The following is a 16,368-nucleotide window of genomic DNA, read 5'->3' as shown; positions in this document are numbered from 1 at the left end:
ATATAACCAGAAAACAATTATTTGCGAACAAACTGTTTACCATCAACAGTTTTCCGAGGTGTTCCTGAGCCCGTGTGGTAATATCCCTAAACAATGATGTGTTTCACAACGTGCTGAACCTCGCCTCGTCTTTGCTTGTGAAGGACTGAGCCTTTTGAGGATGCTTCTTTCATACCCAATCATGATACTATCACATATCCTTCCATAACTTTCCCAGGCTTTTGTTGCCACTGTCCCAACTGGTTTGAAACATTCTGCTGAAATCCAATTCAGAATAAATATTAGAGACGCATTTGCTGTTTTTTTAAGCTACGCAGAGAGGAGCACCTCATGTGTACCCAGTACCCCTCCTATCTCCTGTTAGTTTAGCTTTTCTGTTTGTATTGCTATCTTATTACACAGCAAGTGTACAGTGGACACTACCAGCCAATGACTGAATGTGTGAGAAGTCAGTCATGCTAATCAATCAGAAGTATAAATACAGGAGTTGGATTACGGACTTTTAGGCTATTTGTGCAGTTGGTGAAACATCTCGTTGGCTGCAGTTGTGATTGAAGAATCTCTGTCTTCAAAGCTGAGAAGATGGGAACACATTTCATTTTAGTGGGTCTCCTCTGTGGCGTCTCCCTTAGTCAAGGTAACACATATACTGTTTTGTTTTTTACACTGTGTAACCACATATGTAAGTGCTGGTCTATTTTACCACTTACTCGCTTAATCAAAATCTATTTACCAATGTCTGTATATGTATAGATAATTGTGTCTGTGTTTCTTTTTCTGTTTCTTCAGAATGTAGACGGGGGCTTCTGGCGAATGTGAATTTTCCTGGATCAGACATAACATCTCTCTACTCTCCTGATGCCGAGCACTGTCAGTACCTGTGCACCCAGCACCCCAGCTGTCTCTTCTTCTCCTTTCTTCGGCCTGACTGGGCTGCAGATAAAAGGTGCAAAACAAACAAAAGACACTGATTGAGGTGTGATGTAGTTTATTAAAATCGGCTGCGCAAAACAAAATAATGCAAATAAATCTCAAACAACAAAATCCTGTCCGTCAAAGTAGTCGCAAACAAACAAACAAACAAAATAGTCACTATCCAATACATGGAAGTGTGCAAATTACACAACAACAACATTTACTTGAAATGCCTCTGAACTTGCATTTGCTAAATATATGCAATACATGCAATATACAGTATATACATATAAAGAGATAATGTTATACACAGGGCCCTGTCTTACACCAAGTGTAACCTGCGCGCATGCAGTGCAAAGCTCATTGCCAGTTTCTCATGCAGAAGTACTTGCAGTCATAGGCATGTAGGTCATAAAATGAGTTATGGTTATAGTCACATCGTAGAATGTGACTACAACATAGACCAAGTAAAACTGTGTGTAAAGTCGATTTGGCCGTATTTACTGCTCTTTAGAGGGCACATTATTCAGATGGTAAGATGCGCCTACATTGGCGGGTTAACAACGCGACTACACTCAGCTGTAATGATCAGAGAGGCTGCCTTCAGTCATTTTAAACGTTTAAACTTTACAGGAAACAGGAAACTCTCCAGAAGAAACAAAATGGAACTTCTAGCTTCTGAAATAAAAGCTTTTTAAACAGCTCTGATGGAGCTCAAGATTTATCAGGAGGACAGCTGCTTTACTCCAAACTATTCCACAAAACTGAACCTGAGCTGTGTGTGTGTGTGTTTGTGTTTGTATGTGTGTGTTTGACCCTTTGGATGTGTAGAAGAACAGAGAACATTAGATGATTTATGATCCTGGCCGATCCTTTCAGCGTGATGGGAGATTTAAGAGAGGTTATGCTGCTGTGCCCCATGCGTAAATGTGCAAATATAATTGGAGAGATGCACTTATTGTTTCTGTTGCTGGAGTTTCGCTGCATTTATTTGTCATTAATATTTTCACCATTACAGATACAGTTTTTCACCCTCCTGCCTCCCACCCACTATTAGCGCTTTAGACTAGTAGATTGTTTAAATAGGGCCCATCTGAGTCCACACTCCAGTGAATTCAGTATTCTTACAAGGTAAAATCATAATTGTGACTATAATTTACTCCATTGCTTGATGTTTCAGGTTCTGTACCTGAAATAGTGTTGTTTTCATGTATTTATTCAGACTGGCCATCAGGAGCACTGGGAGTAATGCTGTTCTGTTGGCTCCTTGAGCCGTTATACAAAAACAATACAAAGTGAGACAGACAAAATACACAACCTTCCTCTAACTACAGTACCTAAAGCCATACTTGAGTAAAAGTAGTGAAAGTCACCCATACAAAAAAGATTTGAATGTACTTAAGTGTCAAAATAAATGTTCTGACAATAAATGGACTAAAGTATGGAAAGTACAAGTAAATGTACATTATACATATCTTTATCTCTATGTAAATACTGTCTATGGTGGGCTGACTAATAATTGGCCTTGCTGCCTTTTTGATTGCCAAAAATAAAACAGTAAAGTAAAACTACATTGTTTGGCCCCAAAATGTAGTGGAGTGGAAGTATTAAGTAGCAGAAAATGAAAATAATCAAGTGAAGTGCAAGTACCTCAGATTTGCACTTAAGTACAGTACTTGGGTAAATGTACTCAGTTACATTCCATCACTGCAGCTGCCATAAAACCATTATCCACCTACATTAATAGTTTGTTGTTAATTGCCTCTCTCTCCACCAGACAGTTCTTCTGCTACCTGAAGTCCACTCCCTCCAAACAGCCCAATGTTCAGCATTCTGAAGTGGGCATCACCTCTGGCTTTTCTCTCAAACCTTGCTACCCAGATCAACGTAGGCACATAACAAAATCATGTGCCCCCCCCGCAGAGCCTTGTCTGCCTCGGGTGTACCAGAACGTGGACTTCTTTGGGGCAGACTACCGGGCCTTGTTCACAGCAGACCACGAGGAGTGTCAGAGAGCCTGCACAAATGATCCTGCCTGTCAGTTCTTTACTTTCTTAAAATCAGACTATCCGACTGCGAAGTACAGGTAAATAAAGTTCATCATGTTACACTGGAGTTTTCTTGATACTTTTATTGGCTGCAACCAGCGGCTCTATAGGTCACTCTGTTGGTTGGTTGGTCAGTCTGTAAAAGTTGCCCAACCTATTGGCGGCCACAGCTTTTGCCCTATGTGACTGAAATTTGGCATGGAGGTCAAGTGTTTGTGTGAAGGTGTGTGTTCGTGCTTGTGTCAATTATCTAAAAGGGGGAGTGACAGTGGGAGTGGCCTATATCACAGTGTATGTGTATTACTATATGTGTATTATTATTATCCAGAGTGTGTGTATTTGAATGCATGAACAAGTGAATTCCTGCTGGTATTTTCTGTCTGTTCTGTGTGTTTAGGTATAAGTGTCACCTTAAATTCAGCTGGAATATACCAAGGATACCTAAAATTACACGAAGTGCTTCGCGGGTATCTGGATTCTCCGAGAGAATTCAAGAAACTCAAAACTTTGCCACAGGTCATGAAACACTCAAAGGTAATAGCATTAGTTGTAGCAACATTCTTGTTGCTGTTGTGAATGTTTTCTCACTGTACTGCTTCTCTTATACAGCATGTGAGGGCAACCTTTCGCCACACACAAACATCCCCGGGTTCGACATCGAGGTTCTGCCTGCTGTCTCTCCTGAACACTGTCAGACATTCTGCTCCGCCCGTCCACTCTGCACCTACTTCTCTTACAACAGGTAGACTGTGTTGTCATTAGTGTTGCACAAAGCAGCAGCAGCAGTGACAACAGGTGAGGGTCCCTAACCTGCTGTCACTGCGGCTGTTGCAGTCATGTTGAAATACGAATAAAATGCTTTTTGGAACCAAAATAATTTTATTGAAAACATTTACAATGATCTCCTGTTTATAGCTGTATGTAATATGCAGCCTAAGGAACAATTCTGGTCTTATGTTTCCACCTTAACAGTGATGAGCTGTGGTTTTGTTATGTAATGGGCCAGAAAATCTAAATTGTACAATGCAATGTTGCAAGTTAGCTAGCAAGTTAATTTACCCGAGTCACCTTAGCCATAATCACTTCAGTATCCCACCCTGTGAGATTTGGCAGGCCGCCACAGGTTAGGGATGTGCACGGTTAAACATTGATAGGTTGTCAAACAGTCAAGAATGTTTTGTCGGTCTATAGGGGAATTTTGCAAACCCAAACACTCACACTCTGCTACGACTTTGCTAGCTGGCATGTTAAACCAAGCTTAGTGTGGAAACAGTACATAGTTGTAAAGATGTCAGTTTTCGGTTTATTTTGCTTTTGATGTCCCGACACCTACCAGCATAATGCTAGTACCACTAAACTGGAGAGTAGCATAACGCTGTTTACTTTTGACTTTGTTGCCTTCCTAGAGAATATGTATAAGTGCTACTGCTTTACAGGGTGATGAAATACTACATAAAGTTTGTTTTCCAACCCAACTATCAAATGCTATCAGATTATACAAGACTACAATGTGGGATGAGAAAGCTCAGATATTAAATAATTCTTTGGCCCTTCAAGTTGACTGATGGTATTTTAACACTGTAACTATGCTCATTAGGTTAAACACTCATCTCTACTTTGTATTATCTTAACATTCTTTACCCATGTTTCATAATGTTTTCAGCCAAAACTTTAAATGTTACCTGAAGAGAAATCCGGATCAAATGGCCCGCTCTGCAGCAGCAGGAATCACATCTGGGTTACCAACACGCTTCTGTCAGCCCAATAACAGTGTGTAACACATCAATCATTCAACAGATTCAAAATTGTTACAACGTATTTGTTCTGTTTATATTTAACGTGAGCTTCTCTCAGCAACAGCAGTCTGACCCTCTTCCTCTCTGCTAACAGACTGGATCAAGAAGACTTATGTAGGAATTGATTTCCCATATTCTGACATTCGCAATTTTATGACGGATGGCGTTGAGTCGTGCCAGAGAACCTGTACTGAGGATCCCAGCTGCCAGTTCTTCAGCATCGTTGCCAAGTACAATATGCAATATAATTCAATATCCATAAATCATTTAATACTTCAAACTTAATCCTCAGATGTTATTGTAGCCTCACTATGTAATTTTAAGGGTGGTGGGTTTCTGTATTTTATATAAAATCCATAATGGTACTGATGATGCTGATGTTGATTTTGTGTTCTAGGCGCCGCTGCTATCTCAAGCGTGTCATCACCATGCCTGCTCCTCCTAAAATCAACAAATGGGCCCATTTAGTGTCTGGCTTCTCCCTGAGGAACTGTCTTTATAGACCTACTTGAATCAATCCATCAGTGTAATCAACATCAGTGTAATCCATATCTAATCAATGAAATCAACATCAGTGTAATCCATATATAATCCAATAAAAGATTCAGCAGCAAGCACTTGGTGAATGAATTTGTTTTCATGTAACACTTGAGCTGCTTTCTGTCACCTCGTCACCTCATGCCTCATTACTGCCGTCTCCCTTCATATAGATTCATTTAGTTTGCACCAAAACTTCAGCTTTTCCCTAACCTCCCCCTTTACCTGCCCACCAGTGAGTCCCCTAGACGACTGCAATCCACACCCTTCAGCTCACATGTTTGCTGTTCCTAGTTTCTAATATGTGACCATTCATTGCTTAGTGCTACTGTTGCTGGTTTTATGTTTTACATGTAAATATGCACTTGCTCTTTTAAAGAGGTGTTTAATTATTCTTTCTGTGCTGTAAACAAAGGCAATAAAACAAACTTTATGTTCCCCCTTAATTGATTATCCACAAAGCCCTCTTATAGCCAACTTCAACAAAGAATATGTCTCACTGAGCTCTGCATCATGGGAGTAATGATATTAAATAATGCTGTGGATTTCTACACCATGATACTGTGTCACATGTATCAACATGAATCTCTTGAACAGCATATTTGAATTTTGGATCTCTAATCTTGAAATACATTTTAGTTGAGGGGAAAGCATCTTTGTCCCTGCAGCTCTGTCCTTCTCCCTGCACTTGTGCAGTTTTGACAGCAGAGGTCACTAAACTATAGGTTGTGACGACCCCAGCGCCCTTTGCCATGGACCTGTGTATGTGTGTGCCACTGCGGTCCACCTGGCCACACTTCCAAAATTATTTTAGCCTGTTTTTTTACACTGACAGTATTCACCTCATATCGGCCACTGCAGTCAAACACTGCATGGTTCTGTGTGCGTGTCCCAGCTTTGTTGTTGTAGCAGTGTATCAGCCACTGCTGCTCTTAATGTCTTCAGTTCATTACTTTTGTAGGTCTACCTTTAGTCCTCTACTGACAACACACAATACAAACACAACATGAACTCAAATTGTTCCAACCAGAGGTACGTATAGTGGTGCCTGGAGCAGTTGGTATAATGTTAACTTATGGCCCCCAATTTTTTAAAGTGGCCTATCCAGCAAAGAATAAATGCCTTGTGTGAGAATATGTAGTTCACTCATAAATGGTCCCCTCGTATTTGTACACTGAAATTGTTTTGAAACTGAAAATTCTAAGTCATATATTTTTGTTGAGTTGTGTATTTACATTATCCTCAGTGCTGCAAATGCTGCATTGCAAACGATGTTCAAGCCCAGAAAAATCCGTGATGTTAATCAAAGTAATGGTGCGAGTCATTTGTCACTACCTCTTCTGGGATAGAGTCAGAGAGTGAGGAAGGTAGTCGTCATGTGAATGTGAATAAAACGACGCTTCATTCAAGAACATTCTTGCCTTAGTCATGAATTTCATCAATAATGGTGGTTAACAATAAAGACAGTAACTCCCATGATCCCGGAAGTACGACTAATACAAGTATTAACACTTACTGATTGTCTCTGTGAGTTGTGTCTTCACGTTTTTCACAACAGGGCAGAGCTGTACAGGGATTCATGTCAGCCAATCACTAAATGAGTCAACAATCTGTCATACAATACAAAGTACAAATGTGGGAAAAACAACTTGCAGTGGCAGAACCAGCTCTTTGACTGCAGCTGTGCTGCGGGGTTAGGGGGCAAGAACTGTGAATTAGTCATAGTGTAGTTATTTTTTTAACAACTATCTAATTTTGAAAAAGAATTGGGGCTTTTGTAGTGCCTTTATTTGTCAGGAAAGCTTGAGGAGTTGACAGGAGAGCTGGGAAAGAGAGAGCGGATGACATGCAGCAAAGGGCAACAGGTCGGCTTCGAATCCTGGGCTGCTGAGCGAGGACGCAGCCACTCCACATGCGGCACACACTCCACCAACTGAGCTACCAGGCCACCCCAACAACTATTTCTTAAGTTATAATGCTGTAGGCTGTCCTTAGACGTAAATCATACAGGCACAGGATATATGTTGTTTAGCATGCTGTTGTGGCTGCCCAAGTGTAACCACGGTAGTGTCAAACGTGTGCTCTGTACATGTGTTTCTTTTTCCATTTCTTTAGATTGTAGGCCACATAACATTTCTCTGCTCTCCTGATAAAGAACATTGTCAGCTGCTGTGCACCCAGCACCCGGCGTGCCGCCACTTTACCTTTACAGGGTCCGACTCAGAGCAAGGGTAATTTTGGAAGATTTCATTTAAAATCTTATCAGAAAATAAAAGTTAAATATACTGTATAAAATGTGAATGTCAAAACAAAATCATGAATACTGTGTTAATCAGAGGTATTCTTTTAAAGGTCTTATTTGCCTGTTTTTGCGGCAAATGTGACGAAATGTGACAACGGAAGCGCACGTTTTGTTTTTTACAGCAATAAGTGATGCTGCATTATAGGAAATGTAGGTTCCATTGTTTTTGGTGCTTGACCCATCTGATGCCTTTACCTACTCACTCAAGCACTTCTACTATACCTTAGTCTGAATCCTTTGCCTACCTTGTATTTGTTGATTGTTGACTTCAATACTCATGTTTCTCTTCTCGCCAGGCACTTCCATTGCGACCTAAAAGCCTTTATCTCTCTGGAGCCCAAACGTCGAACTCTGCAGGGTGCCACCTCTGGTTTTTCTCTCAAACCTTGCAACACAGACTCAAGTAGGTGTTCAACCATTTTAAGCAAGCTCAAAAGCTACGTAGTGGTTAGCGGTGGTGACACTCTAACACCTAAATTCTGGTGGATCTGGTGGAACTCTTAACTCTGTCTGTCTCCCAGAGCCTTGCCTGTCTCAGGTGTACCACGATGTTGACTTCCATGGAGCAGACTACCAGACCTTGTTCACAGCAGACCATGAGGAGTGTCAGAGAGCCTGCACAAATGACCCTTACTGTCAGTTCTTTACCTTTATTAATGGAAACTAAAGGGATGATGTTACTTTAAATTATATATTGACAGCTTTTAGTGCCAGTGCTGCACGGATAGATTTATGTTTGAGGTAAACCTCCATGGAAATGTGGAAATGGATTACTAAAGTGCTGATTAAGTGTCTGGATTCTTCCACAACATAGAAATGACTCAACAGTCTAACACAGGTACACAAACGCTCAGTAAATGTGGCAGCACTGGTCGTAGAGAGGTAGGATTTGGGTTGGATTTTCCGCAACAGTCCAAAGTCTATATGCACGTTCTCGAGTGCCTTGTCTCAGTGCTTCTCTCCTCTCCACTAAAAGAGAGTAACAGTAGCTAATGTTAGTTTAGAAATGGAGTCCACTAACATAAGCTGAGCGCCCTTAACATGTCATTTCTTGTTAGAGTAGCCGAAAATATTTCTATTTTGTGGTGACAAGCGACTACCTGGAGTCTTCTCACCATTTTGATCTTGAGCCAAGGCAGCTGTTTCCTTCTTCAGTCTTTATGCTATGCTACGCTAACCAGCTCCTAGTCCATACTTTACGCACTTACACGGGCATGGTGTCGTTCTTCTCATCGCATTCTTGGCAAGACAATGGGGGAGCTTGTTTCCCAACTAAAACTCTTACACACTGCCAATTTCATTAATTTTTTTAGTATAATTATATTTTAATATAATATAATATAATATCAGACACTTTTACTAATAATGTTCTCTTAGCCAGCTGCTGGAGTCCAACCCTGTTCCTCTCTGCTCCCAGCCTGGGTTAAGACGACTCATGTAGGTATAGATTCCTGGGGTTCTGATGTTCGCAGTGTGCTGGCGGATGATATAGATGCCTGTCAGACGACGTGCACAGAGGATCCCAACTGCCAGTACTACACCTACGTCACTGAGAGTTTCAATCGGCCCTCTCACAGGTATGTCTGTGCCTTAGTCCCGGGCGGCAGTAGCTCAGTCGGTAGAGACTTGGCTTGGGGACTGGAGGGTCGCCGGTTCAAGTCCAGCTACAGATATAATAATAATAATATGGAAGTGGACTGGCAGCTGAAGAGGTGCCAGTTCACTTCCTGGGTTACTGCTGAGGTGCCCTTGAGCAAGGCACCAAAACCCCCATGTGCTCCCCGGGCACCTGTCATGGCAGCCCACTGCTCCTAGTTTGCAGTGTGTGTACTTACAATGTGTAGCTAGTGATGGGTTAAATGCAGAGGACTAATTTCGATACTGTGTTTGCATGTCGCATGTAAAAGACAACTGACTAAATAAAGATTCTATTATGCACGCTTGCAAACATGCGCACACAAACTCCAATACTGTCAAACAGAAATAAAGCTGCAGTAAGCCACATTGCACAATGATCATGGCACATAATTAACAGGACTGTTACTCATTACAATTAACTGATGATTTATTTTTGATTTTATTAACTGTTTGATTGTTTTGTTAGTAAAAATTCAGAAAATACTCACAATTACAATTACCCAGAGCCCAAAGTGACACCTTCACAGCGCTTGTCACAGTCGAATCTAACAATTATTAACAATAAACTAGAATTATCATAATAATTGGGAAAGCTGTAACCTTGAAATGTTTTTGCATGAAAAATGACTTAAATAATTATGAGAACAGCTGTACTTGCTTTTAATGTTGTGCAGTTTAGGCAAATTTATAACAAAGATGCAGATTTTATAAGCTTTTTGTTTATCTCCCTATTCCATCGCATTCATGTCACAACACGGCTGTTGTTTGAGTCATCTGCCCCCTCAGGCGGTTGCCAGTTTGTGCACTAGTTATCGTAAACTAACGTTGCTAACATTTAGCAAACGTTAGTTAGCATTGCTAATGCTGGCTAGTAAACATTGTGTTGCTGACGCTAGCTAATGCTGACGTTGCTAACGCTACACAGACTTTTAAACAGTCATTTTGGACCTGACATTAAACATTTTTAAATGATTGATTCACAATCATAATAATGTCTTTAAGGGAAAGAGATACTTTTATTCTGCACCTTTCTATAAGCTCTGTAGATGTATTATTTTTAAGAAATTGATTTTTTCTACACTTCTTTTATCAATATGATCTTTAAGTACGATTGAGTAAATGTACTCAGCTACCTACCACCCCTCGTACACCCACTAACAAAGACATTAAATGGCATTGCTCCAATAAAAACTGATGGCTCTAATACATGGACGAGTTGATTCACACCTCAGGAGAAATCTCCCTCACTTCCTGATTTCAGACATTTTTTTCTCTCACTTCTGCCTCCTCCCCGCATATTGAACCCTCCTCTTTTCCTCATTCCTGCTTGAACCACAACGTCGGCCTATTCCGTACACCCTCACCCCACGTACACACTAACAAACACACACACGCACTTTCTCCATCGTTCCCTTCCCTCCTTCCTCTCTTCTCCCTCCAGCCTCCCCTCCCCCGTGGGAAACCCAGTGCAGTGTGACTGTGGTTGTCCTTCCTGGAAGCTGTGGTGGTGACTCTGGCTCCTCTGCTCAGAGGCTAGAATAGTGCCAGCCAGCCAGCCTGTGTGTGTGTTTGTGTGTTGTCTGAGTGCCTGTGTGTGTGTGTGTAGCATGCACCCTCCACAAACATTCCACCACCGTACCGTCCGTCCGACCGCCGGCCGGCCTCGCACGAGAGCCACGCCGCCACCGCGGTTCAGTCCTGACGCCAGCCCAGAAGACTCACATTACACACACACACACATAAACAAAACACTCAGAAACATACACACACACACACACAGGGCGGCGAGCACATGAGCCTGGCTTTAAGCACACACTCGCACACTCACTCGAATAAACAATATGCACTTTGCGGAACACACACATTTTTGGACCGCAGACCACAGACATTGCATCCTGAAGTAGATCAAAGCGTTCTCCAGCAGTAAACACACACAAGGCTCTTCTCTGCTCTCTCATCCCCGCGGAGCCGTTTTGGTGAAGCACGGCACAATTATGCTGATCTTCTTGAGAAACAACTCCTCCAACTGTCATTCATCACCATCCGGAGGGGGCTTCTCGTGCGCCCTCTACGCGCTGGCCGACTCGCGGTGATTCACACTCTTTCTCCTCCTGTCCTTTTAAACCTTCTCAATCCTTCTCATCTCCCTTTAACCCTGTCTCCTGCCTCCCTCCAGCCCTGTTATTGAACGTCTACGCCAAATCAGTCACCCGACCACAGCCCTTCAGATCTTTTCCTTTGTTTTCCCCGTCTCTCCATCTCGCCCTCTTCTCCACTGTCTGTCCATTGTTGAGGAGACAGTGGCGCAGACAAACAGGGAGAGAAGATATCCGCTGGTGTACCACAAGATTGGAGAGAAAGAATGGCAGAGAGACAGCAGAGGAGAGGAAGATACATAGACTGATATGAGGGTAACGTTAATTACAGGGGACTGCCAATTAGAGGGCAAAGTGATGGGTCTGTTTGCCTCGCCGCGGCATCCCAAAAACATCACCAGCTCCCACCATGTTTATCCTCTGCAGCCACAAGACCACAGCTCCCATCAGCCATCACTGGAGACGGCTTAGATACCGAAAAGGGGTTACGGCTGGGGAGCATGCAAGCAGTGTTTGCAGACATGACTAATATGGATAAGTGGAGAGCTTTCAACCATTCCTTCGCCATTTGTATTGACAGCAGTTAATTTCTGGCTTCGGAGAAGTTTCCGTTTGCTTGTACGGTCAGAAAAAACACACGTGAACATGAACAAGGTAAAGGCACTTAGTCTTTATAGAGATTTTTGTCAAACATTCTTCAAAATAGGAAAATGTAATCAAATGTATAAAGGTTTTGGGAGAAAAAAAACCAAACATCACAGTTAAAAGTCAGTAAAAATCAGCGTCGCTCTGTTGAGCGTTGTATTTACAGTATGGCTCTGCTGGACATGTATATGTGTGTGTTTGTCAAGCAGGATCATGAATTTATTCAACTCTTCTGCTCTTTCACATTCCTTCATTACTCCATTACATATGATTGTTTGTGACTATCAGTCTGATATGGCTTTTAGAGTCCTTCAACACTTCATATCTGCTACATGGTGCACATCGGAGCTCCATGTCCACCGTACGGAGTTCATTTGGAAAACCAGAGCCGACCTTCAGAAAGCTCCGATCTCAGTCCCCCATCCCTGGGCCGATTTAGCCGATCCGCTCAAGCCCCTGCGCTGGCCTGCGGGAGACCCCAGAGGCGCGAAGGGCCTGAAAGACACTTGCAGTGGGGCAGAAGATGATAAAGTAGAAGAGGAGGAGGTAGAAGGAGAGGAAGAGGAAGGGGTGAGGAGTGGGAGGGGCGAGGCCCTGGTGGCGCTGTGAGGGGACGGCTGAGTCGGTCTGGAGGGGGCGAGGACTGGTGATGCTGCGAGGGAGGGCACCCTGTGGACGGTGGCCAGGGCGGTAGGCGCGAGGAGCTGTGGCGCGCCCTGCTGGCACCCGGCCAGGGGGGCGAGACTGAGGGAGGCGGGCGTCGCGTAGCTCCCCAGCAGGGCCAGATCTCTTCTCCCGCTGGGGAAAGGAGGCGAGGAGGAGGCCTGTGAGGTGGGGGAGATCTGAGGGAAGGATGCCCACGGCCAAGGAGGGAAGGGCAGAGCGGAGGCCGGGGGCGACTGGAGGAGGAGGGGGTCTAGCTCACTCGCGCAGTGGGAAAGGTGGGAGACGAGGCGGGCTCCTATAGGGTCCGGGGACTCCCCGTCGAGGGAGCTGAGGTACCGCACCACCTCCCCAACACACTCCCTGAAGCCCAGGGTCCTGTAGTCGACTGCCAGGGCCCTCGCATCAAAGTAACCTAAGAGGGGAAAAGAGAGTTTAGTCATACACTGATTAACAGTCATGGAATGAAGTTAGCCTTCATTTCAAGGGCTTTTTGTGTCGATGCTTCACAAACAATGGATGAAACTGATGCATAAAATGTTAGCAAGTGATTTCTTTTGCATGCAACAAACTCAGAAGTCTCACCTTTTCCACCCATGGCATGCAGGAGTTTGAGGTGATCCACAGTCATCTGCAGGATCTCTGCTTTCTCCAGCTTTGATGAACCCTGCAGGGAAAATGAGCAACATTATGACTCAGCGGCATCAGAGTTTATGGAGCCGGTTTATCACTTCTGTCTCTTAAACAGTGCTTTTAATTCGTCCTTGCTTCGTGAGGAGTTACCTGTTTCTCAAAAGCACTGGGCACCAGCCTCCTGAGCTCTGACAGGCTGTGGTTGATCCGGTCTCTGCGCCTCTTCTCTATGATCTACACAAGAAGAAGAGCAGAGAGACAGTCAGGGCAAACCAAAAAAAAACAACAAACCGACAGTACTGAAAAGATTAAGATCCAAGGCTGCAATCCACTCACCCCTCTTCTCTTCTTTCGGGCCAGAATCTGCGAGGCGCTGCCAGGAGACATGGACCCGGTGACTGGGCTGCACCATGGAGACAGAGAGAGAGAGAGAAAGAGAGGGAGATGAGGGGGGATGGCATTGGCACAGAGAGCAACACAGTGACTTTGATTCTCCTGCATATTGTTATTATTACCCTCCTTAATATGACACAGAGACAGGATGGCACATCAGCTCCCTTCAATCTAATTTGTTTTTTGGGCATGGAACGGCAGTAGGAGTGCCCGGGAGAGGAGGGAAGACAAGATTGTTTTTGGTTTAATGCGTTTCTGGACATTAGTCTCAGTGAAATGACATGCTGTTCTCCTTTCCATCTGAGAGAAAGCACTTTTAGAAAGATGATTATATAGCCTCGGGGCGATGCTTTCGCTCGCATGGGACTCCAGCATGCAGCTCCTCCGAGTACAGTCACTCAATATGGATTGTGTTTGTTTGCAAACTCTCATCTTACAGGCCTGAAAGACGCCTGACAGCTTGGAGTTCCCTTCAAACTGCCCCACCAGAGACTTGCTGAGTTTCTATTAGATTTTGACATGAAGGCTGCCAATGTAGCTGTGTGTTTTTGTTTAGGTTTATGTTTGATGGGGCTGACTAGAGGAGGCAGCGCTGTCTTCTGTTCGCGTGACACATGGCAATTTGATTTATCCAAACCGTCTTTAGTGTTGCTGGCTTGTTCGGCCCCTGTGATGTAACCAGTATCGCTGTGAATGTTAAGCACTGATACAAATGAATTTTCCCATTATTCCACATTTCCATTATTCCAGCCAAGGAATTTGACTATTTTTCCTTAAAAGCTCAAATATGTAATGACGTGTAAAGAGTGTAGGAGACATTTAAATGCTTATCGAAAGTTTTCCAGACATTTCAACAATTCATACACAATATGCTGCAGTTAAACAGCTTTGCATTTGCATCGTCACGTTTGTTTTTAAAAGTTCAAATTATTGTTTTCTTTCAAATTAAAATCATTTAGTTTGTATCGTCATACCTTCATAGTTTCCATTTTCGATCCTCTTTTTCTTCCATAACTACATATATTTAACTTTTTGCATATGAACAATGAACAAATTATGATCAATTTAAGTTATTTTAAGTTTCCTGTATCTAAGAATTTAACCTTAATACAACAAAGCTCAAAAGAATGATAGTAAAAACCCGTCAGTATTTTAAAAATAAATAAATCATAGTTGTTGTGTGTCTTATATTAAAAGGGCACTGTGCAGTTTAGGAGAGGAAATTCAAACTCAGAATTATAAGATTTGCAATATTAGTGAGGTAATAATACAAACTGAGAAATATTTATTTTTTCCATAACTGAATAAACAAGCTGTCCTCAGAGGAAAATAAAGTCCCAGAACACTGTTTGAAGCTAGAAAGGTGGCAGGGTCCGCCACATATAAACAAAGTAAAACAGTATGATATTGTGTTGTCTTTTAAGGTCAGTTTGTTTATTCAGTTTATTCAGTCGTGAAAACAAAGAGAGTTTGTTTAGTTAGTTTGTTTAGGCAGAAAAAAAAATCAGCCATTGAAGATCTTTCTCTTCTGGTTAAAATTTCCTCCCCAAAACTACAGAGTGCAGCTTTAAAGAATAATAAAATAATTTCTCTGTATTCACTCAGATACAATGTTCCCACAAAATGCTACAAAATCCTCAGTGTGTTTGCTGAGGAGCTGTCACTCTCTGTTGCTTCAGCGATAATTTGACGGCTCAGTTTTTTTTCCTTCTTCTTCTGTTTAACGCGACATCAAAGAGTTCATGAGCTGGAAAGGATTAAAAACGTAATCTCGTTACATCACGATAACTTTCAATTATAAATTAAGCCGAAAACGTTTGGTTGTCGAACTGAGAATTTCAGCTCATAAGACTCTCTATAGTGAATTTAATCTGTCGGACTTCTCCATGCTTCAGGCCTGACATTATTTTTAATTTCCGCTTATTACGATAACGCATGATTTACATGCAAAGACTGTGACGAACCTGTGTATTTACTCACATGTTAAAGAAACATGACACAGTTTCATTTAGAGGCCTCAAGTTAAAGTAATCCTGACAGCTCAGCTTGTTTGGAAGAGTCACTGGTGTTAAATCGCCTTATACGTTGTTTTTTTAATTTATAACATTTATGATAAGTGCAGAAAACTTCAGCAGAGTAGGAAACACTTATTTTCAATCACTGCTCTCAGCTTCTGACACTTCAAAACTGAGACTTTTCCTGTCGTCTTTCAGCTCGCCTGCATTTCCATGTGTGGCGGCGTCTAAGTGTCAAAACGCTTGTAACGCCCACAGTTCGCAGCCAAATGTGTCTAGAGCAAATCTGTCTTCCCTTTCTAATTGCAGCTGTTCGCTATGTCATTTTCCTTTAAAGTGTGATCTGAAGGCATGAGCTACAACCCCAGGTGTGGTTGGCGGATGCTCACCAGAAGCCGTCTTCTTGTCCCACGTCAATAAACTCGTCTGTGTCCGAGTCTGGGGAGCTGTAGTCGTGAGGTCTCTTCATGTCTTTGACCCTTCCTCACCTCCTGGACTGATGGATGGATGGATGGATGGATGATGGACTGATGGATCTGGATGATCTTGTTCTCTCTGCTGCGTGGAGGCAACACACTGAGGACCGTCTCCCCTCTAGACGAAGCGCTCACCCTGTGTGCCCCTCACTCTGTTTCTCTCGCGCTCTTACTTATAAAAGCCTTGTTGTCCTTAGTTACTTCTTGTCAC

The 16,368-nt window shown here is 42.8% G+C and overlaps 2 protein-coding genes across 2 annotated transcripts; one reads left to right on the top strand and one right to left on the bottom strand.

The window, feature by feature from the left end:
• The first annotated feature begins 492 nt into the window (after positions 1-492).
• On the top strand, positions 493-5,368 carry LOC140993893 (coagulation factor XI-like). Its single transcript, XM_073463455.1, has 8 exons — positions 493-637; positions 790-946; positions 2,693-3,001; positions 3,361-3,497; positions 3,573-3,705; positions 4,627-4,733; positions 4,854-4,989; positions 5,157-5,368. Exons 1-8 carry the CDS (start codon positions 583-585, stop codon positions 5,269-5,271), a joined length of 1,149 nt encoding a protein of 382 aa, XP_073319556.1. The 5' UTR covers positions 493-582; the 3' UTR covers positions 5,272-5,368.
• Positions 5,369-12,372: 7,004 nt separating this feature from the next.
• heyl (hes related family bHLH transcription factor with YRPW motif like) lies at positions 12,373-16,150 on the bottom strand. The gene is made up of 5 exons (XM_073463633.1): positions 16,071-16,150; positions 13,610-13,676; positions 13,424-13,507; positions 13,226-13,307; positions 12,373-13,055 (listed from the first exon to the last, which is right to left on the bottom strand). Exons 1-5 carry the CDS (start codon positions 16,148-16,150, stop codon positions 12,373-12,375), a joined length of 996 nt encoding a protein of 331 aa, XP_073319734.1.
• Positions 16,151-16,368: the final 218 nt, after the last annotated feature.

The sequence above is a fragment of the Pagrus major genome, chromosome 3 (assembly GCF_040436345.1).
Source record: "Pagrus major chromosome 3, Pma_NU_1.0".
In the NCBI taxonomy this organism is placed as follows: Eukaryota; Metazoa; Chordata; class Actinopteri; order Spariformes; family Sparidae; genus Pagrus; species Pagrus major.
Note: the sequence above shows the minus strand (reverse complement) of the source record. Positions and strands in the feature narration are given on the sequence as shown.